The 23,906-nt window shown below is 39.5% G+C and overlaps 2 protein-coding genes across 3 annotated transcripts; one reads left to right on the forward strand and one right to left on the reverse strand.

Moving 5' to 3' along the window:
• Window positions 1-1,939: 1,939 nt before the first annotated feature.
• POLR2K (RNA polymerase II, I and III subunit K) lies at window positions 1,940-6,741 on the reverse strand. 2 transcript variants are annotated; one of them, XM_060775661.2, is made up of 4 exons: window positions 6,663-6,741; window positions 4,709-4,775; window positions 3,749-3,841; window positions 1,940-2,114 (listed from the first exon to the last, which is right to left on the reverse strand). In XM_060775661.2, the coding sequence occupies exons 2-4, from the start codon at window positions 4,767-4,769 to the stop codon at window positions 2,092-2,094; spliced, it is 177 nt and encodes a 58-aa protein (XP_060631644.1). In that variant the 5' UTR covers window positions 4,770-4,775; window positions 6,663-6,741; the 3' UTR covers window positions 1,940-2,091. The 2 variants fall into 2 exon arrangements, with proteins under 2 accessions (XP_060631644.1, XP_060631645.1); XM_060775662.2 differs by having other exon boundaries at window positions 4,709-4,772; window positions 6,663-6,739.
• A 9,668-nt stretch (window positions 6,742-16,409) lies between these two features.
• Window positions 16,410-23,659, forward strand: FBXO43 (F-box protein 43). Its single transcript, XM_060771695.2, has 4 exons — window positions 16,410-17,926; window positions 20,154-20,256; window positions 22,167-22,352; window positions 23,371-23,659. The coding sequence occupies exons 1-4, from the start codon at window positions 16,428-16,430 to the stop codon at window positions 23,617-23,619; spliced, it is 2,037 nt and encodes a 678-aa protein (XP_060627678.2). The 5' UTR covers window positions 16,410-16,427; the 3' UTR covers window positions 23,620-23,659.
• The last annotated feature ends 247 nt before the right edge of the window (window positions 23,660-23,906 follow it).

Here is a 23,906-nt window from a genome sequence, read left to right on the forward strand (position 1 = left end):
ATAAATAAATTGTGGTGCCCACAATTGGACACAATATTCCAGGTGTGGTCTAACCAAGGCAGAATAGAGGGGTAGCATGACTTCCCTGGATCTAGACCAGGGGTCCACAAACTTTTTAAACAGAGGGCCAGGTCACAGTCCCTCAAACTGTTACCGGGCCAGATTATAATTCGAAAAAAATACGAATGAATTCCAATGCACACTGCACATATCTTATTTATAGTGCAAAAACATTTAAAAACAAGACAATAATTAAAATTAAGAACGATTTTAACAAATATAAACTTATTAGTATTTCAATGGAAAGTGTGGGTCTGCTTTTGGCTGATGAGATAGGATTGTTGTTGTTATTGTGTGCTTTCAAGTAGTTTCATACTTAGGTTGACCCTGAGTGAGAGCTGCGTAAATTACCCTTGAAGGGTCGCATCTGGCCCCCGGGCCTTAGTTTGAGGACCCCTGATTTAGACACTAGACTCCTATTGATGCAGGCCAAAATCCGATTGTTAGCTCATGTTTAACTTGTCCACGAGGACCCCAATATCTTTTTCACATGTACTGCTCTCAATGCTACATTTTTTTAGGTTAGCTTTGAGCCCATCTTTAAATCTCTTTTCCTGTCCACCAACATTACGTTTTGCATTCTTGAGTTGGGAGTAGAGTAACTGCTTTGGGCATTCGGACAACGTGGCCAGCCCAGCGGAGTTGATGGTGGAGGACCATCGCTTCAATGCTGGTGGTCTTTGCTTCTTCCAGCACGCTGACGTTTGTCCGCCTGTCTGCCCAAGAGATTTGCAGGATTTTCCGGAGGCAGCGCTGATGGAATCGTTCCAGGAGTTGCATGTGACGTCAGTAGACAGTCCATGTTTTGCAGGCATATAGCAGGGTTGGGAGGACAATAGCTTTATAAACAAGCACCTTGGTATGCCTACGGATGTCCCGGTCCTCAAACACTCTGTGCTTCATTCGGAAAACTGCAAGAGAACATGCAGGTCAATAATAGGGCTCCACAGTCACCTACGTACCCACTGCCAGTACAGCTAACTTGGATGATAATCCTACTCGGACAGAGGTTAGATGGCCATCTGTCGGGGGTGCTTTCAATGCGATTTTCCTGCTTCTTGGCAAGGGGTTGGACTGGATGGACCACGAGGTCTTCATGACCAGTAAGAAAGTTTCCAGAAACTGTTATCAGTAATTACATTTTTGTCCTTCCATGGTGTTCAAGGCAGCATTCCTGCCTCCCAACACACAAAGCTTTTAGCCTGTCAGACCAGAAAATTTGCCTTTGTCTCTCAGATCCCTTCTACACTGCCATTTAAAGTCCAGATTATCTCCTTTGAACTGGATGATATGGCAGTGTGGACTCATATAATCCAGTTTGAAGCAGATGATGTGGATTATCTGCTTTGATAATCTGGATGATATGGCAATGTAGAAGGGGTCTCTTTATAGATTGAGAAGGAAAGAGTCAACATCTAATATACCACACATTCCAGCATAGTGGTGCTTATTCCTCCTTGCTTTACACACCATCACTCAGGTCCCTTCTACACTGCCATATAATCCATATTATCTGCTTTGTACTGGTTTAATTGAGGGCCATTCCACACTGCCCCTTTATCCCAGGATCTGATCCCAGATTATCTGTTTATTCTGGGTTATCTGGCAATGGGGACTCATATATTCCAATTTAAAGAGATAATCGGATCAGATTCTGGGATAAAGGGCAGTGTGGAAGGGTCCTGAGTCTACTCTGCCATATAATCCAGTACAAAGCAGATAATCTGGAATTTATAAGGTAGTGAAGAAGGGCCCTCAGTCTAGAATTCACATGAGTAGACTGTTATGAATTGAATAAAAATAATTACTGGTAGGTAAAAACATTTAAAATAGTTGAGTTTGTACAAGCTTCAAAAACAGAAAAAACAACCCAACAAAATATTTTGACAACACTTTATTGTGATCATAGAATAACTTACATTGTTAGAATGCAAAAAAAAAAAAAAAAAGCTTGCTCACAACAAATGCAAAATCAGAGAGAACATAAGAAGAATTTGAAACATGTTTAGATCAATTGGATGCATCTTCTCTTCATCGGGCATCAAACACAACCACTATTGTAGGAGTTAAAGAAAAAAGCTGGAAAACGGATTCTTATAATTCTAACAAATTGCACAAACACTTGGACAACAATCCACATAACCAAGCATACAGTGGCTATACTTGCACATATGGATATGATGTAGTTTTCACTGAATATATATATGGTTTGTTCTTGTCTTATGTGCACCATCATGCAGTAAGCAGTCTTTCTATATATATTTCAGATTTCAATATTAATGTCAAAAATATGTAGTATGATTTTACATAGGATTTGTGCTACATTAGAACAGTAAAGACAAATATCACTTAAGTAAAATAAATATTAAATAGCCAGAAAAATAATATAAGGTGTAAACACTAAATTAATCTGGGAATCTGCTATTGCAACACATCCAATGAAGAGGTTTAAAACCAGTATAAAAAAAGATTAGGACTATGTACATTCCAGTCGACTTGGAATTGCATTGTATTTGTAGATCAGAAGGAACCAATATAGGAATATCATCATAGGACTATATTTGCTTTAGTTGGAGAAAGACTGAACCTGCCAACACAATGTGTTTAAGTACAGAGAAAGCAAAATTTGGTCTCAACGCAAAAGAACATTCAGACATTCCAAATGATGGATGAACAGGTGTGCCTCAGATTTCTTGCATTTTCCATGCTTCTTTTCTGCTAATAAAATATCTGACCAAACAAAGTTTCTTTTATATGCTTAGGTTACAGGAGTTTAGAGCGGAACTGGTGTTCTGGTGTGACTGTAGCAAAACAATTTCCTCTGTCTGTTTACATGATGTAGACATAGATAATAGGTAACAGTAACAATGCCAGAAAGCATGACTCTGCTAAGCACACTTCTAATAAGGATGAAGAGCCTCTGAAAGCCTGTTTGCCATTGACAACTGAGTGGGAAGATTGAAATCATGGGTGCTTACCCATACCCCAACTCTCTCTGATGCACCTTCTCCACTTCAGGTGGAGAAAATACAAGAGAAGAACATAGTTCTTAACAGTTGTTTCTGCTTGCTTGCTCTTCTAAAGAGGAACTATTGTCTAATGGCAAACTAGCTCAACTCAAGTCAATTCCCCTTGGAACCAGCAATTGCTGCATCTTCTGATCACTCTGGAAATCATCTGAACATTTTGTTCTTTTGGAAAAGGTGAGCTATAGAACCATAGAATTGGAAGACACTACAAGAGCCAGCCCCACTGTGCCATACAAGAACAAAATGTTCCTGACAGATGGCCATCCAGCCTCTGCTTCAAAACATCCAGAGAAGACAGTGTCAAACAGCTCTGAAGATAATGTGGTTGAATAAAGTTGCTAACTATGTGGCTACTTTAGTTCTGTTGTTTTCAGTTATCCCCTGGGCTACTGATTCTCCTCATTTAGAATAATCACAATTTACTTCACAAGTCCAGAAGTGCAAACCTGGCATAAATATGGATCTCTCTGTATGAATGGAGACTATCAGTATAAAATCAAGGCTACAGTGCAATCCTAAACATATATACTCAGAAATGCCCCATGAATCTTTGTTGTTACACTTGTATAACATTGCAGCCTAAAGGAATGTTAGAAGTTCATATAGTCTGAATCAGTGTATGAAAATAAAGCAAGGAAGACACACATATAGAAGGATACATCTTTTTGTTCTTTTCTTGTACATTATTCTGTAACCACATTCTCTGCATCTGATAGGATCTCTTGCTTTAATTTCATTTTCTTTGTGACATTCTGAAATGAAGAAAAAGAATTACATTATGAGGCCAATCCTGGAAACCAACTGCAAAAGAACTGAGAATAAAGCAACAGAAGCACTTGACATTTTATAATTTTTAAACATTCTTGTTTAAAAGTACAGATTTTGACTGATTTATTTACTAAAATAGTGGAATTAAGAACCTCTCATCATAGTCTATAAATTTAAGTTCACTGTGATTATGAAAGAATCTTAACATTTCACAAGTTGGAATTTGTTAAAACAATACATTAATATAGGAGTTTTTTAGTATCCTCAATGCAGCTCACACAATATATTTATATACCATGAACTACAGTCTTTGAAACACAAACTAGTATCCTTCCCACAGTGCACTGATAGTACATGGATTTGTAGTAGAGAGTATGCACCAGATAAATGTTAAAGCAAAACAACGCAGCTGCAGTACGCCCAGAAAAGAATACATCTACACACTGTAGAATAAATGTAGTTTGGCACCACTTTAGCTGCCATGACTTAATGCTGTGTGATTTCATTTACCTAAAGACAATTTGGGCCATGATCATAAGCACAATACCCAAATAATAATTTCCCAAATGATTTAGCAGAATAATTCCAGTGAATGAAAGTAGCTGTGCTTCTATTCTGTTTTAATCCTTAAAGGAATTTAGATGAGGAAAGGTAGAAGAAACAAATCTTATTTCTGGAGGATACAAATATAAGACATTGTTGTCTAGAGCTCCCATAAGCTTCCAGAAAGAGGGAGTGCAATTTCAGAGTGAAAATGTATTCTAGAAGTACCCTTGATGTCATTTTCATCTACTTTCTTGGGTCTCATTTTCAGACTTCTTCCTACTACAATGACATTGCACTGGACTCACCTCCACAGATGTATATCATTGGTTGCTGCTTTGGTGGAGGTGCATCAGTCTGGGTGTCCATCTTCTGCTAGTAAAAGGAAGACAACTCATTCATACCAATTACAGCTTTCAAACACATAGAGCGTCCTTCAGCCCTTCAAACATCCTTCAATCTTACTGTTAATGTGTTTACAAAGAAGAAGCCCAGAGAGGGAAATGAGACTCAACATATATGCAAAGAGATCTTGGAGCATCTTAGAGTCTCATTGAAGCCCCTTCCACACAGCTGAATAAAATCCCACATTAACTGATTTGAACAGGGATAAATGGCAGTGTGGACTTAGATAACCCAACTCAAAGTACATATTATGGGTTATATGGCTGTGTGGAAGGGCCCTAAGAGAACAAGGTTGGCATAAACTTTCATGGACTTTCAAGGAATCCATGCATCTGAGGAAGCAGACAATTTGTGAAAATGTATTGTCGAAGGCTTTCATGGCCGGAATCACTGGGTTGTTGTAGGTTTTTTTCGGGCTGTATGGCCATGGTCTAGAGGCCATACAGCCTGAAAAAACCTACAACAACCCAATTTGTGAAAACTTATGGTACACGTTCAGCATTCCTTATATGCAATTCTAAAATCCAAACTGTTTTCAAGGGCAGTTGAAATAACAGTGCCTTTGTTTTCTGCTGGTTCAATATATACAAACTGTCTAAACGGCTTATACGAAACACAAATGAATTTGTATTGTCGAAGGCTTCCATGGCTGGAATCACTGGGTCATTGTAGGTTTTTCGGGCTATATGGCTATGTTCTAGAAGCATTCTCTCCTGATGTTTCACCTGTATCTATGGCAGGCATCCTCAGAGGTTGTGAGGTCTGAACATCATAATCTCTGAGGATGCCTTGGCAGTTAAAGTGGTATCGAACTACATCAATCCTATAATGTAGAGCAGCGTTTCTTCAGCCTGGGGGTCACAGGGGGATGTCAGAGGCAAAATGTCAGGAGAGAATGCTTCTAGAACATGGCCATACAGCCCGAAAAACCTACAACAACCCACAAATGAATTTCATGTTCAGACTTGGGTCCCATCTCTAAGACCCCTTCCACACAGTAGTATAAAATCCACACTGAACTAGATTATATGGCAGCGTGGACTCAAATAATCCAGTTCAAAACAGATATTGTGGGTGATCTGCCTTCATATTCTGGGTTATATGGTCGTGCGGAAGGGCTGAAAGAGATCTTGTTATGTTTGTTGTTGTTCATTTGTTCAGTCGTCTCCGACTCTTCATGACCTCATGGACCAGCCCACGCCAGAGCTCCCTGTCGGCCGTCACCACCCCCAGCTCCTTCAAGGTCTTCTTATGTACACCTATGCAAATACGGACATTCCAAAATCTCCTCCAAAAGATTTCTGGATCCAAACATTTCAAATAAGAGCTATTCAACTGGTATCAATTTCATTTTTGGGGGGTGCATTTACACAGCAGAATTGATGCAGTTTGATACCACTGTTAAATGTCACGACTCCATATAATTGACTCGTGGGAGATGTAGTTTATTAAGGTACCAGCATTATCTTGAAGAGAAAGCTGAAGACCTTATAAAATAACTCCCCTGATGCTATAGTATTGTGCCATGACAGTTAAAAGTGGTGTCAAATTGCTTCAAATCCAGTGTAGACCAGGCATGAGCAAACTTGGGCCCTCCAGGTGTTTTGGACTCCAACTCCCACCATTTCTAACAGCCTCAGGCCCTTTCCTTTTCCCCCTCAGCCGCTTAAGCGGCTTAGGGGGAAAAGGAAGGGGCCTGAGGCTGTTAGGAATGGTGGGAGTTGGAGTCCAAAACACCTAGAGGGTCCAAGTTTGCTCATGCCTGGTGTAGATGCTCTTAAAGTGCTCCAAAGTCCCTTTCAGCCCCGTCTAAACAAAATTCCCATCAACAATCTGATTGAAAACAATGCGCCCTACCAGCTCGTGCACAACTCATGCACTCCTTCCTCTGACGGCGCAGTCTGATGACGTTTGAAAGCTCTGCAAAGGGGAGAGAAACCCTAAGCTCCGCCCCTTCCATTAGGAGTAGTTTTCCAATTCAGACACATGGAGGCGTTTTGAATTTGCTCCTCTCCGATGTTTTCTTAAAGGGACAGGCTGAAAATTAACACTGATTTTCTTTGCCTTGGCAACTTAACCTTTACTAAAGAAGCAGTTGCTTTCTTTGCTTCCTTTCACACAGCTAAATAAAATCCCACATTATCTGCTTTAGCTGGAATATATGGCAGTGTGGACTCAGATAACCCAGTTCAAAGCAGATATTGCCTTGATATTCTGGGTTATATGACTGTTTGGAAGGGCCCTTAATATCAACTACAATTTCACATCAGAGTGAAAGCTTTAGGCTTTTTTAGGTGTATCTACACTATCAAATTAATGCAGTTTGAGACCACTTTAACTGCAATGACTAATTGCTCTGGAATCATGAGGACCGAGCAGTCTGGCAGAGGAGATTAAAGCCCTTGTCGAACTACAACTTCCATGATTTTATTGTGATTTTATTCTGACGACCTGACTTTTGTACTTGTATGATATTGTATGATCTGTATTTTAATGTATTACGATGCTGTTATGTTTACTATATTTGTGTTGACTTTTATTTATTTATTTACTTATTATTTACTTTGCTTATATACCGCTGTTCTCAGCCCGAAGGCAACTCACAGCGGTTCACAATCAATACAAACAGCAATAATTCAATGCAATAATGTAACAATTACCAACTTAACACATTACCCAATCAATAAACAATTACTACAATAACCAATCACTATCGTCTCATCGTCCAAAACATAATCCAGATTCGTCATCCATTGTCCATTCCTATGTACATTGCCAATCATTGCACTAGTTATTCGAACGCCTGCACAAACAGCCAGGTCTTCACTTTTTTGCGGAATACCATTAGAGATGATGCTAGTCTAATGTCGGTAGGAAGGGCGTTCCACAGCCGAGGAGCCACCACCGAGAAGGCCCTATCTCTCGTCCCCGCCAGCCGTGCTTGAGAAGCAGGCGGGATCGAGAGCAGGGCCTCCTCGGAAGATCTCAAAGTCCTGGTAGGTTCATAGGCCGAGATGCGGTTAGATAGGTAGCTTTTCTGCTGTTAGCCGGCCGGAGTCCCTCTTCAGAGGTTGAGAAGACAGGGTTATAAAAGCTCTAAATAAATAATAAATAAATTATTCCCAGTACTGAGCCCTTGGCAGTTAAAGTGGTATCAAACTACATCAATCCTATAGTGTAGAGCAGCGTTTCTCAACCTAGGGGTTGGGACCCCTGGGGGGGGGGGTCACCAAAGACCATCAGAAAACACAGTTTGGTGTGGGAAGTTTGGCCCAGTTCTATCATTGGTGAGGTTCAGAATGCTTTTTGATTGTAGGGGAACTATAAATCCCAGCAACTACAACTCCCAAATGTCAAGGTCCATTTCCCCCAAACTCCACCAGTGTTCACATTTGGGCATATTGAGTATCTGTGCCATGTATGGTCCAGATCCATCATTGTTTGAGTCCACAGTGCTCTCTGGATGTAGGTGAACTACAACTCCAAAACTCAAGGTCAGTGCCCACCAAACCCTTCCAGGATTTTCTGTTGCTCATGGGAGTTATGTCTGCCAAGTTTGGTTCAATTCCATCATTGGTGGAGTTCAGAATGCTCTTTGATTGTAGGTGAACTATAAATCCCAGCAACTACAACTCCGTGGCATTGGACCGTAGTCATTAAAGTTGTGTCAAACCCACCAGCAACACATGGGATATATCTGTATTAAGTGCAGATGAACCCCACATGTTACTGGATTCCAATTTTCAGCTTTCCTCACCATTGGCCCAAAGGAGGGCCAATCACACCTTTAAAAAGAGGAGGAGGTGATTCCCATTCTTATCTAACATATTTGAGAGTATTTTAATTGCTATGGCTCAATGCTATGAAATCATAGGAGTTATAGTTTGATACTGCACTAGCCCTGTGACAGAAAAGGCTGAGGACCTTGGAAAAATATGATTCCCATAAGCCTTGAAAGTTGAAGTGGTATCAGACTGCATTAATTGTACAGTGTAAAACAGGCATGGTCAAACTTTGGCCCTCCAAGTGTTTTGGATTTCAACTCCCACAATTCCTAACAGCACTGGCTGTTAGGTATTGTGAGAGTTGAAGTCCAAAACACCTGGAGGGCCAAAGTTTGCCATGCCTGGTGTAAAGGTAAAGGTAAAGGTATTCCCCTGACATTAAGTCCAGTCATGTCTGACTCTGGGGTGTGGTGCTCATCTCCATTTCTAAGCCGAAGAGCCAGCGTTGTCCGTAGACACCTCCAAGGTCATGTGGCCGGCATGACTGCATGGAGCGCCGTTACCTTCCCGCCGGAGCGGTACCTATTGATCTACTCACATTTGCATGTTTTCGAACTGCTAGGTTGGCAGAAGCTAGGGCTGACAGCGGAAGCTCACGCCGCTCCCCGGAATCGAACCTGCGACCTTTCGATCAACAAGCTCAGCAACTCAGTGCTTTAACCCACTGCGCCACTGGGGGCTCCCCTTAATAAATCACCAATTCTTTGGGTGCATCTGTGTTTTGATAGACACTGGGCTACAATACCTGCATTCCTCCTCTTGAGACATCATGACTAGAGCTGATGGGAACTGTGATACAGTAGCATCTGGAAGGCTGCAATTCGTTCTGTTTAGTTTGGAGAAAAAGGGTTTGAATTTAGATATAAAGCTTATGGATATGATGTCTGACTTGAAAATATCTCTTATCCTTTCCCCAACATGAGAACCAGAAGTGTGTTGGACTGCAATTAAAGGCTGTTAAATGCTAATCATGGTGGCCAACTGCAACATCCGCAGACAAGAGTTCTTTTCCCCACCCTGGACGTTCCACAGATAGATAATCTTCACTTGCCTAGTTTCCAACAGACCCCTCAACCTCTGAGGATGCCTGCCATAGATGTGGGCGAAACGTCAGGAGAGAATGCTTCTGGAACATGGCTATAGAGCCCGGAAAACTCACAGCAACCCAGTGATTCCGGCCATGAAAGCCTTCGACAAACAAAAATGACAATGACTTTGACATTTGTGGATTACATTGTAGGAACAATGTAGCTTGAGGTCACTTTCACTGCCCTGGCTCAGTTCTAAGAAGTGCAGGAAAGCCTCTTGGGCGCTTTGCTGCTGCTGCTGCTGCCTTCTTGGCTGGGCTTTCTTGTTGTGGCTTCCTCTCCTTGGCAGCCAAAGAGGAGGAGGAAGAGGAGGGGAGAAGCCTAATCAGTTGGGAAAGGCGGGTAGTTCAAAATGGAGCGAGGGAAACCCTGAGGAGGAAGGCGCACGAGGGCAGCCGGTTGAAGCAACAGGGAGGAAGAGGAAGAAGAAGAAGAGGAGAAGTGGCTGCTGATGCTTCTTTGCAGAGCTCTCCCTTCTTCTCCGAGGCAACGCTGGGAAGGAGTTCAGCGCTGCTCCTTGGACACCATCCTCTCCCTCCCCGCTTTAAACCCCCCTTCCATTGGGCACACTCTTCCTCCTCCTCCTCCTCTTGCCTCCTTTCAACGCCCTTGTAGTGACTCTCCAGCTGGTTGTGTCATGAGAAGAGTTGTGTCTGTCCCCTTGCCTGCTCCTGAAGGAAGGAAGAACGCACATAGAATGTTACTAGACTCAGTGCTCATTGCTTTTGTGTGAACTCCATGCTTTGCTTCAAATTAACTTATTAATTAGTTAGGATACTACTACTAGTAGTTCTCTTGGGGGGGGGGGGTTATTGGTTTCTTTGTTTTACTTTCCCTCCTCCAATAATAATGAAGCACTTCATTTGAAGCAATTGCTGGTCTTCCAAGTAATTTGGTAAGTTGTCCTGCTTTGAAGGATGGGAATTTCACACAGCCAGCATTTACTAACTCAATGTATTGTGGAAGGCTGGAATCACTGCATTGTTGTAGGTTTTTCAGGCTATATGGTCATGTTCCAGAAGCATTCTCTCCTCCTGCATCTATGGCAGGCATCCTCAGAGGTTGTGAGGTCTGAGTATTATACTAAAAGAGCATCTCTTAATACTAACTGGAGGAAAATATTCTGAGTGGTTAACATTACAAGCTTATAGTATACACTTACCTGGAAGTAGCTTTCATTGGAAACAATGGCATTCGCTTATGAGTTAATTTGTATTGAGGTGTGGAAAATATTAGTATCAATCAAACCTGTTTGTATTGATACTCTGGTCAAATAGCTTTCCTTAAAACAGGCACTTGGCTTCATATTTATGTATTTTGAAGCCTATTTGTAGCTTGATGTTTCTGAGCACAATGGAATGAGTCTTCCTTGTCATTTTACATTCATTTGCTCAGCTTCAAATATACTGAGATTTTTTAAAATTTACCATATCAGAAGCAAACCGAAGTTACAGTTGGTTTCACAGTTGTGTAGGTGGAAAGCACACACTTGTGTCTTGACAGGGTTAGGCTTCAGGTAGTTATCTTTGTAGTAGCTGGAGAGATCTTTTGAGGCATTAGGAAGTAGGTTTTCAACTGTTTCAAAGTATTTTGCTTGTGTTGTTAGGCCAACGTCAAGCTCTTTGTGAGTGGTGGCTATGGCTGATTTTTTTTCTTATGATATGACCAAAGCAAGACAGTATCAGTTTAGTTTTCTTGGCTTCTAGAGCTAAATCAGGCTTGATTTGCTTTAAGACTCATTTACTTGCCTTTTTTAGCTGTCGCTAGTACATTTGCTTCCTAGTAAATGTTTGAGGATTTGCAGCCTAAGATAAGAGGATCAGTATTTTACATGGCAACATAAATTGTGTAATAATGCTGTAAAGCATTGTTCATCAGGTCTCATTTTGCTCTTTTTGGCTGCTACACAATATCTACTTTTCCAAAGAGACTTATTTTCCATTCAGTTGTTTTCAAGCTTCCCTCCTTTTCTGTTCTAAGCCTAAGAACTCCAGTCTTAAGCAAAATGTAACCAGTAACTCTTGAGTCTTGTTGTACATAAGAAAGAAGGTGGATGGAGATTTTTCTTTCTCTCCATGTCCTTTTTGGTGGTGTAGGCTGGGGAAAAATACTATTATGTATTACTGTAGAAACTTACCTAATTTTTGAAATCTTTGTACTAAAATCAGAAACGGACTGAACAACTGGAGTAGACACTAGTCACATCTGGATTGTTATCAACTTTTTCAGGTGGTTGTTTCTAGGAAAGGCATATTTATGTACATAACTTTTGACAGGTATCATTATTATGTGTTTCGGTGGGTTGCTGTGAGTTTTCCGGCTGTATGGCTATGTTCCAGAAACATTCTCTCCTGACGTTTCACCCACATCTATGGCAGACATCCTCAGAGGCATCCCATGATTCCATGACATTGAGCCATGGCAGTTAAAGCGGTGGCAAACTGCCTTAATTCTACAGTGTAGATGTAGCCCAGCATAGGTTGAATATCCCTTATCCAGAAATCCAAAATCTGAAATATTGCAAAAGTGTTCACATAGGTACCTGGGATAGTGATACATTTGCTTTCTAATAGTTCAGTATACACAAACTTTCATACACAAAATTAATACAAACATTGTATAAAATTACCTTCAAGCTATGGGTATAAGATGTATATGAAACATGACGTTTATGCTTAGATTTCAGTCTCATCTCCAAACTAGCTTGCCATGTATATACATGCAAATGCACGAATCCAAAATCTGGAAATAAATCCCAAATACTTCTGGTCCACAGTATTTCAGATAAGAGGTATTCAACCTACATTAACTAATTAACTATTTGCTGCCCCTTTATGGCAGTCATAATGTACTGCCTGAAGAAGACAGACTAACAGTAGGCCTGAGACTAAGCGTAGAATTTTAGAGTTTGTATTTATATTATTCACTGACTCCCATTATGTGGTAAATGCTGTTTTTTGTGCAACTTGTAACTTGAATACAATCTTAAGAGGACTCACTATATAGACATGTTTATGAAATTCAGGAAACTTATATTTTGTATCATCACATATTTCTCTTCAGCATTCTAGGTAATGTTTGCAGAGTTCTGGAATACCTTTTTTAACTGCAGTCTCCTTCTAAATCCACCGGGGTAAGTACTGCATGTCTGAAGAACCATTGCAAATTTTGGCCAAGATCTAAAGAAATATCTGAGTAGTTTTCTGATTCCCGTGGAAGGCTTTTCTAATTATTATTGTGAATGTGAATTGTAATGGGAATCAGGTGTTTAAGTAAACAAAGCTCTTAAAACAATTAGTCTGTAATATTTTGTATTTATTGTAGATTGCTGAGAAGAAAGATGATTTAAATCAAGTTTCCTGTTCTAAAATTCATATATTTTCCACCCAAATGTATTTAGTAACTGTTGGTTTGCAGCACAGTATGTGCCATTTTGGAACATAATTGGAAGTCTCCTTTCATTGGGTAGTTGTGAGTTTTCCAGGCTGTATGGCCATGTTCCAGAAGCATTCGCTCCTGACGTTTCACCTGCATATATGGCAGGCATCCTCAGAGGTCCTCACAACCTCTGAGGATGCCTGCTGTAGATGCAGTCAAAACGTCAGGAGACAATGCTTCTGGAACATGGCCATACAGCTGGAAAATTCACAACAACCCAATGATTTCGGCCATGAAAGCCTTCAACAATACATATTCCTTCATCCTTAACACATGCTATTTGCTCTGCTAAAATATGGCTGTCTAGAGACAGAACAGAACTGTGTTTTGCTTTGTCTGTAAACATACAACAAAACAAGATTAAGGATGGAAAGTAGAAAGATCTGAATGTATTTGTAGTACTTTGGATAGTTTGCAAATAGATAGCAACAAAATGCCCCCTAAATTTGTATTGCTGGAATGCAAAAAGCTTAAGGATTTTTTTTGTATAGTGTTATAAGGCCAGACATAACAAATACTTGGGTTCAAAATTCTGTACTTATTGTATGGCCAGAATCCTGCTGGTGATCTAAACATGGACACTGTGGCTGTGAAGGAAATATCAGGCACTGGAGAAATATGCTGTTTAGAGCCAGCATTTTTTCTGCCTTTCCTTGCCATTACTGTGCAACTTCCTTTAGAAGTGCAACGATTAGCACAGCACACCCAAACAATTCAGTCTGCCTTTTGCACCAAATCCGGGTTGGTAGGTCAGCTAGCAAGAATGCATTAAGGTGATTCCATCTGGGTGAATATCCATCATTGAGTTCCATGGAAAATAAGTCGGTAGACTTTGGCTCATACTTGGAAGACCCACTGAACAAAGTGAGAGTAATTTCTATATAAAATATACATAGGATTGAGCTCTAAGCATCTGTAACTGTTCAGATGATTGGGCTGGTATTTACTGAGCAGAATAGATTTTCTCCATGAGATGAAAAATAAATATCCATATTGTTTAGTTAGTATAGTAATAAATACTCATGATTGCCTAACATAACAGTTCAGATAGTTGGAAAGAATAAATAAATCATCATTCAAATGTGATTAGTCAACAAATCTGATGAGCTTCCAGTAGGCTACTTTTACATCTTTCGTAAACAATGATTTGATAGTTCTTGTAGGAAGTCTATGGTAAAAATATAATCCACTTTAGTGCTTAGACTCAAAGACTATGTTTCCCCCCATTTTATGTAGAAATGTAACATTGAAATGATTATGATGATGATTCAGTTGTAAGGGTTTAAAAATAATACAGTTTTATATTAAGAAAGGATTATTCCACTTTATAGAGCAAGTGTGGATAAACCATAATACAGTTATTTGTGAATGTATGACTATTATATGATAATACTTTAATGGTTAAGTGGCAAGAGTGGCAACTTAAAAGATATGTAGTGAAACACTGTACTTTGAAATTATATGCAGCCATTGTATATGCACAAAAGAGTCATGTTGAATAAGACAAAAGGTTTGTCTAGTGAGCATCATACTCAAACTAGTTAATCAGTCACCCATGGGAAGCTTACTATTAGGACATAAGTGAAAGTGCATTCTTCATCATCCAAACTCCAGCAACTGATGCGGAATGACATATTGCTTCTGTTGATAGAAGTGATTTCAGTAAATTTTCATTGAAGATTTTTATGCCTCAGATTTTTCAGCCTCTGAATTACAGTATTCCTTCAAAGTATAAACAATTAATCACTGCGTATATTCAGAAGTTATTATTGCAGAACAAACGTGGATAAACAGTAATACAGTAGAGTCTCGCTTATCCAACCTTTGCTCATCCAACGTTCTGTATTATTCAACACAGTCTGCCTGCCGCCCGGATCTACAGTTGTTTCTCTAGACAGTCAGTGTTTTCGATACATTGCAATGTTTTGGTGCTAAATTCATAAATACAGTAATTACTACATAATGTTACCGTGTATTGAACTGCTTTTTCTGTTGATTTGTTGTAAAACATGATGTTTTGGTGCTTAATTTGTAAAATCATAATGTAATTTGACATTTAATAGGCTTTTCCTTAATCCTTCCTTATTATCCAACATTTTCACTTATCCAACATTCTGTCGGCCTGTTTATGTTGGATAAGCGAGACTCTACTGTACAATTATTTGTGAGTGTGTAACACTGGATATGATAATACTTTAATGGTGAAGTGGCAAGAGTGGAATCTTACAAGGTACATAGTGAAACATTGTGTATTATAAGATAATATGAAATGTCTTTAATTTTGCTTTGTAACAGGTATATAACACAAGGGTCAGTTATATCCTCATATATATGTTGACCTTATGTATAAGTTAAGGCTAGGTTTTAGGAGCCAATATTTTGAATTTTGATGTAACCTATGAAGAAGAAGAAGAAAAACTTAATTTTTCTACCCTGCCTCCATCTCCCCGAAGGGACCCGGGGCGACTTACATGGGGCCAAACCCAGGCAAAATACAATTAAAAACAGAACATAACAAATTAAAATAGCATAAAACAGCATAATAATAAACAAGCATCAAGCAACAGCAGACTAATCTTTTGGGGGGCGGGGAGGAGGCCAATATACGAACTAGTTAGAGCAGGGGTCCTCAAACTTTTTAAACAGAGGACCAGGTCACAATCCCTCAAACTGTTGGAGGGCCGGATTATAATTCGGAAAAATGAATGAATTCCTATGCACACTGCACATATCTTATTTGTAGTGCAAAAAACATTTAAAAACAATACTATAATTAAAATTATGAACAATTTTAACAAATATAAACTTATTAGTATTTCAATGGAAAGTGTGGGCCTGCTTTTGGCTGATGAGATAGGATTTTTGTTGCTATTGCGTGCTTTCAAGTAGTTTCAGACTTAGGTTGACCCTGAGCGAGGGCCAGGAAAATGACCTTGGAGGGCCGTATCCGGCCCCCGGGCCTTAGTTTGAGGACCCCTGGGTTAGAGGGTAAGTGGTTCAATAAGGTGGATAGCAATATATAATAGCACAGGAAATAGCATGGAAATAGAGCAATTAAACAGGATCAATTCAGCTTAACTTACAAATATGAAATAGTAATGTAATATAGGAATTTTGATTCAGATCATGATTCAGGTCACGATATGGATATTCCACAGAGAGGGGAAAGTGGCAGTATGGTTCAGGAGGCCAATTTGGTATAAATATTATGTGGTTTACTCAGGACATCAGTGTCTGAAATTAGAATTATTTACATGATTTCTGATCTAAATATTTTCCCTTTACAGAGCCCATCCAGTTCTAAACACAAGATGTCAGAAAGTAATTCAATCCTATCTAATATTTTTAAAAGAGTCAGACTGCCTTCTCCTAGCAACAATACAAGCTTCTTCAGTTTTAAAGATTCTGGCTCTCCTTCCATATTTTATGACAGTGGCTACAACGAATCATTAAAAGACCAAAGCTTTAATTATGCAGAAGCAGAACATAAAAGAGAACAGAATGACAAAGGTTTGCCTGAGTATTTTAAACATGCCCATTCTAGTAGTTCGTGTGCTTCAGTGCCATCTCCCATTGAAAATAAACATATTACCTTATTATCAGAAAGGAAGGAAGCCAGTATATATACAAACTATTCTGAAACACCCAGAATTGCTAAAAAGGAATTGTCAATTCGCAGAAGATTGCTTGTATCCAAAGCAGCGTCTGCTGGTGCCTTGGCATGTGCCGAAAGACAACTATCACCTTCAGGAAACAGCCGTAAAAAGACATGTTCATCTCATTCTCTTAGTTTTGATGAAAGAATTTCAAAATGTGCTTTGGATTCTCCAAGAGACAAAAACTATCAGCCATTGGCGACTAGTACTTTAAAAAGCGAAGAGACTATTTCTGGTTCTCAGAGACTGAGACTTGCATTTTCTCAACAGAGGACTTCTACAATAGATGATTCAAAGCCTAATGTCAGTCTTTTGCCAGAACCGAGTTGTTTGTCTCCAATCCAGCCTCAGTGTTCTACAGGCACACACAGCTATTTCTTTGACAGTGCCCTTCAAAGTTTTCATGGCAAAAATACGTGTTCAGAATTAATTGGAACTCCTCAATGTAGTTTGTCTGGAACAAATGATGATAAGTCTATCACACCAATCAATAGTCTTGTAGAAGAATTTCATCTTACTATAGCTGAAATAAATACACCTCCAGTTACAGAAATTGGTAACTTGAGCCTACTAACTCCTGATAGTATTAGTTACAAAGCTCTTACGTGTGATAAATCAGAAGAGTCATCGTCTGAGCATGATGGTTCTTTCCAAGAGCTTCGAAAATGCAGTGAACCATCCAGCACTGTAAAGTCTAAAAGAAAGTTAAGAAAGCTGCAGCGCTCAAGAAGGCTGTCAACTCTTTCAGAATGTGGTTCACAATCAGAAAAAGAAGAACACGACAGCACTTCTTCTAATTCAAAATGCGATCTAAAAATATCTGCTGGAGATAGCAATGAAGACAGTGACTTGGTTTTTAGTGTCAATGACAATAGAAGCATGGTTCCAAATCCAGAAAATCTCTCAAAGACTCCAACTTTGCAACTAATTCACACTCTCTTTATGCAAAGCAGAAGTAAAAAAAAGGAGGAAACCGAGTTGTTGAAGAATATTGGTGGACTTGACATTTCGCTGTTAAAGTGTGTTGTTGCTCAACTCATTGGCAAGAAAATGGGCGTTGAAAAACTAGATATATTAACAGAATTAAGAGACAGACATTTAAAACATGTTCTTACGATGATTTTAGACATCGTGACTGTGGAAAGCCTATGCAGGTAAGAGAGCTAATCTGGAAACTTCCTCAGTGTTTCCTCAGTGATATTGTCCATATATAACTAATATGAATTCATCTGTACTATTAATGACATTAATTCTTGGATTGCCTATAAAGGCATGATTTATGAATAAGAGAAAGATCATGAAGATATTTATTTATTTATTATTTATTTAGAGTTTTTATAACCCGGTCTTCTCGACCTCCAGAGAGGGACTCAGGCCGGCTAACAACAGAGGATTCAATACAATAAGATAAAGCAAATATACATCATCAATATAAAATACATTAAAATACAATTCATACCATTTACAAAAAAAGTCAGTTCGTCAGAGTGAAATCACAAATTCATCACCATCCGCCAGTAGGTCAGCAGTTATTGACTCAGTCATCATTCTGCAAATGCAGTATCCCAAAGCCATGATTTTACCAGCTTTCTAAAAGTTAGGAGGGAAGAGGCAGATCTAATCTCCATCGGGAGGGAGTTCCAGAGCCGAGGGGCCACCACCGAGAAGGCCCTGTCCCTCGTTCCCACCAAACCCGATTGCAAAAGGGGTGGGACCGAGAGCAGGGCCCCTTCAGAAGATCTTAACAACCTTGATGGTTCATAGGGGAGAATCCGTTCGGACAGGTAAATTGGGCCAGAACTGTTTAGGGATTTATAGGTCAACACCAGCACTTTGAATTGTGCTTGGAAGCTGATTGGCAGCCAGATACCAATATTTGAAACTGTACAACAAATACGTTCACTTTCTAAAATACTTTTTTTTAGAAAAATTGATAGCAAAACATGAAGCCCCTCCTAGCATCCTATAAATCAATTTATCAGGAATCAGTATGCTGGCTTATGGTTACAGGGTGGAAGATTGATTGAATTAAACAGTGGGAAGTTATAATGGGAATACTTTTACACTGCAATATTTGTTGCAGGTCCCATTTCCCTGTTGTTTTTCTGTTTTGAACATCTGGTAAGATCTGAACAAGCTGTATGTTTTGAGGTTTGTTACTGTTGAATTCACATTTGGAAAAGGAATACATGGTGCATGACAAATAATCTCCCACCCCCACCCCCAAATCAGGATTTTTACAAATGCTGTTAACTGGTTCAGAAGTTCCAGTACAGGTTTTGGTTCTTTTTGTTTGTGTAAAGGGAAAGGTTTCCCCTGACATTAAGTGTAGTCATGTCCTGAGGGTGGTGCTCATCTCCATTTCTAAGCCGAAGAGCCGGCTTTGTACATAGACGTGTCCAAGGTTATGTAGTCAGCATGACTGCATGGAGTGCTGTTACCTTCCTGCCGAAGCGATATCTATTGAACTACTCACATTTGCATGTTTTCAAACTGCTAGGTTGGAGAAGCTGGGGCTAACAGCAGGAGCTTACCCTGCTCCCTGGATTCGAACCGCTGACCTTTCAGTCAGCATGTTCAGCTCAGCAGTTTAACCTGCTGCGTCACCGGGGGCTCTGTTGTGTATTTCCCTGTTATGATATTCACCTATACCAGGCCTGGGCAAACTTTGGCCCTCCGGGTGTTTTGTATTTCAACTCCCACAATTCCTAACACTCTCAGGTCCATTCCTTTCCCCCCTCAACCACTTAAGGGGAAAAGGAAAGAGCCAGAGGCTGTTAGGAATTGTGGGAGTTGAGTTCCAAAACACCTGGAGGGCCAAAAATTGCCCAGGCCTTTCTTATAATGTACATTTTATTTCATTACAATTTTTACTTCTATGTAACTACATGGATACACCATGGGTGCCTTAATGTTAATGTCCCTGTGCTAAGTGATTGTCCACATATTGTTTACCAGGATGGAAATATGCTTGAAAATAACACACATTTTATAGATGACAAACAAATGCTAGGTTTGTGTTTTCCTGGTCCAATATTTAACAAGAAATGAATGTGAGCAGGCACAATGAAATGATCTGTATTTTATATTGTATAATTCAATAGTTGTAGGAACATATATCTAATATATCCTTTATTTTATGTAACATCCTTCAAATTAACAGATATTTGTGATTTGGAGAATAATATACATAGTACTGGTATCTTCTCCCCTTGCTCTAGCACTATGCCTCCAAGCTTTGTTTTCCTGTAGACTCCAGTTTTCTTCAGATCTATCAAGATGGATCTTTATTTCAAATACATTATTTAGGACAAAGCAGTTCTCTCTACTGTATTCCTATGCATTTTTTGAATACTGACTTATAATATTTTGTTGTTTCAGCATGTGGAATGTGAGTCAAAATTGGCGGGAAATTATTGTATTGGATAAACATGCAAATCGGAGGAGGAAGTTTTACATTAAACAGCTGAGAACAACAACTAAGGTAACCTATCAGTGTACAAGCATTTTCAGAGCTGTTTGGGGAGGCATGAAGAGAAAAATGAGCAGAGATAACATTGCAAATATTTAAGGGAAAGTTTTAATTTAATTTTTCTGCTATATACACACATTCACTTAAATGAAAGGACCAATCTTCAAGTATATAGAATCATATAATTCTAGAGTTGGAGGAGACCTCATGGGCCATCCAGTCCAACCCCCTGCCAAGAAGCAGGAAAATCGCATTCAAAGCACCCCCGACAGATGGCTACCTAGCCTCTGTTTAAAAGTCTCCAAAGAAGGTGCCTCCACCATGCATCGGGGCAGAGAGTTCCACTGCTGAACAACTATCACAGTCAGGAAGTTCTTCCTCATGTTCAGGTGGAATCTCCTTTCCTGCAGTTTGAAACCATTGTTCCTAGTCTCCAGGTCAGCAGAAAACAAGCTTGTTCCCTCCTCCCTCTGACTTCCTCTCACATATTTTTACATGGCCATCATGTCTCCTTTCATCCTTCTCTTCTACAGGCTAAATATGCCCTGCTCTTAAAGCTGCTCCTCATAGGGTTTGTTTTCCAGACCCTTGATCATTTTAGTCACCCTCCTCTGGACATATTCCAGTTTGTCAACATCTCCCTTCAATTGCGATGCCCAGAATTGGACACAGTATTCCAGGTGTGGTGTGACTAAGGTGGAATAGAGGGGTAGCATGACTTCCCTGGATCTAGACACTGTATTCCTATTTATGCAGGCCAAAATCCCATTGGCTTTTATGCATTGATTGGAATCCTCTTGGCATCAAACGTGTAAACGGCTAACACAAATGATTGTACTTTTTTGGCAGTGTGTAGCTGTTCATGGCTTCATCAGTGGAATTTTACAACTAACCATTTTATGTTGGACTAAATCTCATTGTCAATTCCAACTAGAGTAAAGCCACAGAATCAACAAGTTTTCCCTATGTGCTGACTCACTATTCAACAGATAATTCAATGGTTTCATCTAGTTGAGACTAGCAGGATTCCAGCCATGTACTTGCACATTCTTGGATTGTGTCTAACTTCATCAGGACTTCAATGTGCCACTTTATTCAATGGGATTAGAAAAAGCCACTGGGCATTCACAGTCTACATTGGAACAAGAAGGGTAGTATAGCACAACTAGCATGTAACTATGTAAGTAGAGATACGCACTATGCAAACATGATACGATGTTTGAATCTTTGTGAAATCATTGATATACAAAGAGCCGCATTGGCGCAATGGGTTAAACCCTTGTCCTGTCTAAACTGCTGACCTGAAGGTCAGTGGTTCAAATCTGCAAGATGGGTTGTCCTCCCATCTGTCAGCTCCAGCTTCTCATGTGGGGACATGCAAGAAGCCTCCCACAGGATGGTAAAACATCCGGGTGTCCCTTGGACAATATCTCTGCAGGTGGCCTATTATGTCACCAGAAGCGAATTGTAGTTTCTCAAGTAGCTTCTGACACAATAAAAAAAATGATATACAAGAGTATATTTTTCTGTGTGTGTTTTTTTAAGCAAACAATTTCTTGGGTCCCAAGTGCTAGGGAAAAACTCTTTTACAATCTGAAGGCCAAAAACTGTTGTGTGTCATCTATGGTACGCACAAAGTTGATTAAAGCAACATGAAGGCCAAATGGCCTGGGTAGTGCTCCCTATCAGCTTAGTGGTTGTATTATATCTGAGCTTCCATGGCAGATTATTGAACATGAAAGATGGTTGTCTATGGAAAAAGCTGTTACACTACTAAAATAACTTTATAGGAGTGTTTTGTGTTGCTTTAGTTAAGATGGCCTATGTAATATGTTATATCAGTTCTCTTCAAAAACGTATCTCACGTACAGTGGTAAATTGCTTTTCCAAATTTAATCCTTGGTGTTTGGTAAATTTAACAGAAAAACATATCAAATGCTGAAGATGCTGCTACAAGACTAATGATGACTAGACTTGCACTACGGCCAGTCCAAGCCCAAGGAAAATCTCCAGCATTAAAAACACAGCCTGTTTTAAATAAATCTTTGACACCTCAGGGATGCAGCTCCATTCTTCAGTCAACTAGTAAACACGAAGCGTATATAAAGGTAGGCAACAAAAAGCAACTGTTAGAACAAAGCAGACTAACCTAGAACTGAATTCTGCAGGGTGACTCTGGACAAAGTGTATGTATAATTTGCCCTTTTGGCTGGTAAGCATAAGTGAGGATTTCTGGAAGATTTAGCATGGAAAGTAACAGGCTTTCGCATTCCATTTTTCCAAGTGTCTCTTACTTCTTACCATGTAGTAAAAAATTCCTTCTTAACATGTTTCTGGCTTTTAAAAAATCAATTTACTAATGTAACTTACTGAAATGTATAACATGACAAAGAAGTATTTACTGTATATAAAAAGATAAAGATTAAGTCCAGTCGTGTCCGACTCTGGAGGCTGGTGCTCATCTCCTTTTCTAAGCCGAAGAGCCAGCATTGTCTGTAGACACCTCCAAAGTCATGTGGCCAGCATGACTGCATGGAGTGCTGTTACCTTTCTGCCAAAGTGGTATCTATTGATCTACGAACATTTGCATGTTTTCGAACTGCTAGGTTGGCAGAAGTTGAAGCTAACAATGGGAGCTCACCCTGTCCCACGGATTCGAACCACCAACGTTCCAGTCAGCAAGTTCTGCAGCTTAGTGGTTTAACTCGCTGTGCCACAACTCATGTATATACATGAGTATATACATGTATAGATTCATATATAATTGACAAACCAACCCCCAAAACCTAGGTCAACTTATCCATGAGTCAGTGTAAGTACTATACTATAACTCTATAAAAATGAGTCATTACCTTCTCTGGTGGTCCTGGGAGAACCTAAAAGGAAGACTGAGCTCCTCTAATTTCTCTGCTATGGGGCTATTTCTAGCTTTTTTTGAATATCAGAATGGGAAAACTGGCAGTGTCAAGCAGGAATGGCCCTTGATTTATCCACAAATCATATCAAAATCCATAGTTTTGACCCCCAAACCTGCCTTTTGTTTATACATGACTATATATGGTAACATTTCTTTTTCAAAATGCATGTATGACTGTATTCTAAAGTTTGTCTATTCTCCTGGAACAGGTTGCCCAAACCCTCTTCATTGGTGAAGCTTTAAAGCCCTGTCCAAAGTGTCAGAGTCCTGCTAAATACGAATCCGTTAAAAAACGTGGACTCTGTAGCCGAGAAGATTGTGCGTTTGACTTCTGCAGTTTATGTTTGTGTGATTTTCATGGATCAAGAGATTGTAGCACTTCATCTAGTAAATGGCAAAATACAAAATATGCCCTGGCAGGAAGTGCCAAAAGCAAAAGAAACTTGAAACGCCTCTAAATATTTTGGAGTAAATAGATTATATTTCCTTTCCCCTGCCCTTTATTCTCTATTTTCTATAGGTAGCACTTTTAATAATTATGTATTTTTAAAAGTATCATATATGATCATTTTGATCATCAATCAAGTTGATAATTCTCATAAGAATCTTAAACCTTTTGTACATTTCTTGAAAAAAGTGAAAACATTTTAAACTGTTTAGTCATGTTGTCAGATGCACATAATGAGATTTCAATAAAGTACTTTCAGCATAGTTTTCAGTATGTCTTACAATGCTATTTCAGACA

Source organism: Anolis sagrei, chromosome 4, assembly GCF_037176765.1.
Source record: "Anolis sagrei isolate rAnoSag1 chromosome 4, rAnoSag1.mat, whole genome shotgun sequence".
Classification (NCBI taxonomy): domain Eukaryota; kingdom Metazoa; phylum Chordata; class Lepidosauria; order Squamata; family Dactyloidae; genus Anolis; species Anolis sagrei.

Bases quoted from the DNA above. Each gene is read 5' to 3' on its own strand.
- POLR2K (XM_060775661.2), bottom strand. From the start codon at position 4,769: ATGGACACCCAGACTGATGCACCTCCACCAAAGCAGCAACCAATGATA. The intron at 3,842-4,708 runs GTGAGTCCAGTG...TCTTCATTTCAG, and splicing joins AATGATATACATCTGTGGAG to AATGTCACAAAGAAAATGAA. The intron at 2,115-3,748 runs GTATCCTTCTAT...CTCCTACAATAG, and splicing joins CAAGAAAAGAACAAAAAGAT to TGGTTGTGTTTGATGCCCGA.
- FBXO43 (XM_060771695.2), top strand. From the start codon at position 16,428: ATGTCAGAAAGTAATTCAATCCTATCTAATATTTTTAAAAGAGTCAGA. The intron at 20,257-22,166 runs GTAACCTATCAG...TAAATTTAACAG, and splicing joins AGCTGAGAACAACAACTAAG to AAAAACATATCAAATGCTGA. The intron at 22,353-23,370 runs GTAGGCAACAAA...CTCCTGGAACAG, and splicing joins AACACGAAGCGTATATAAAG to GTTGCCCAAACCCTCTTCAT.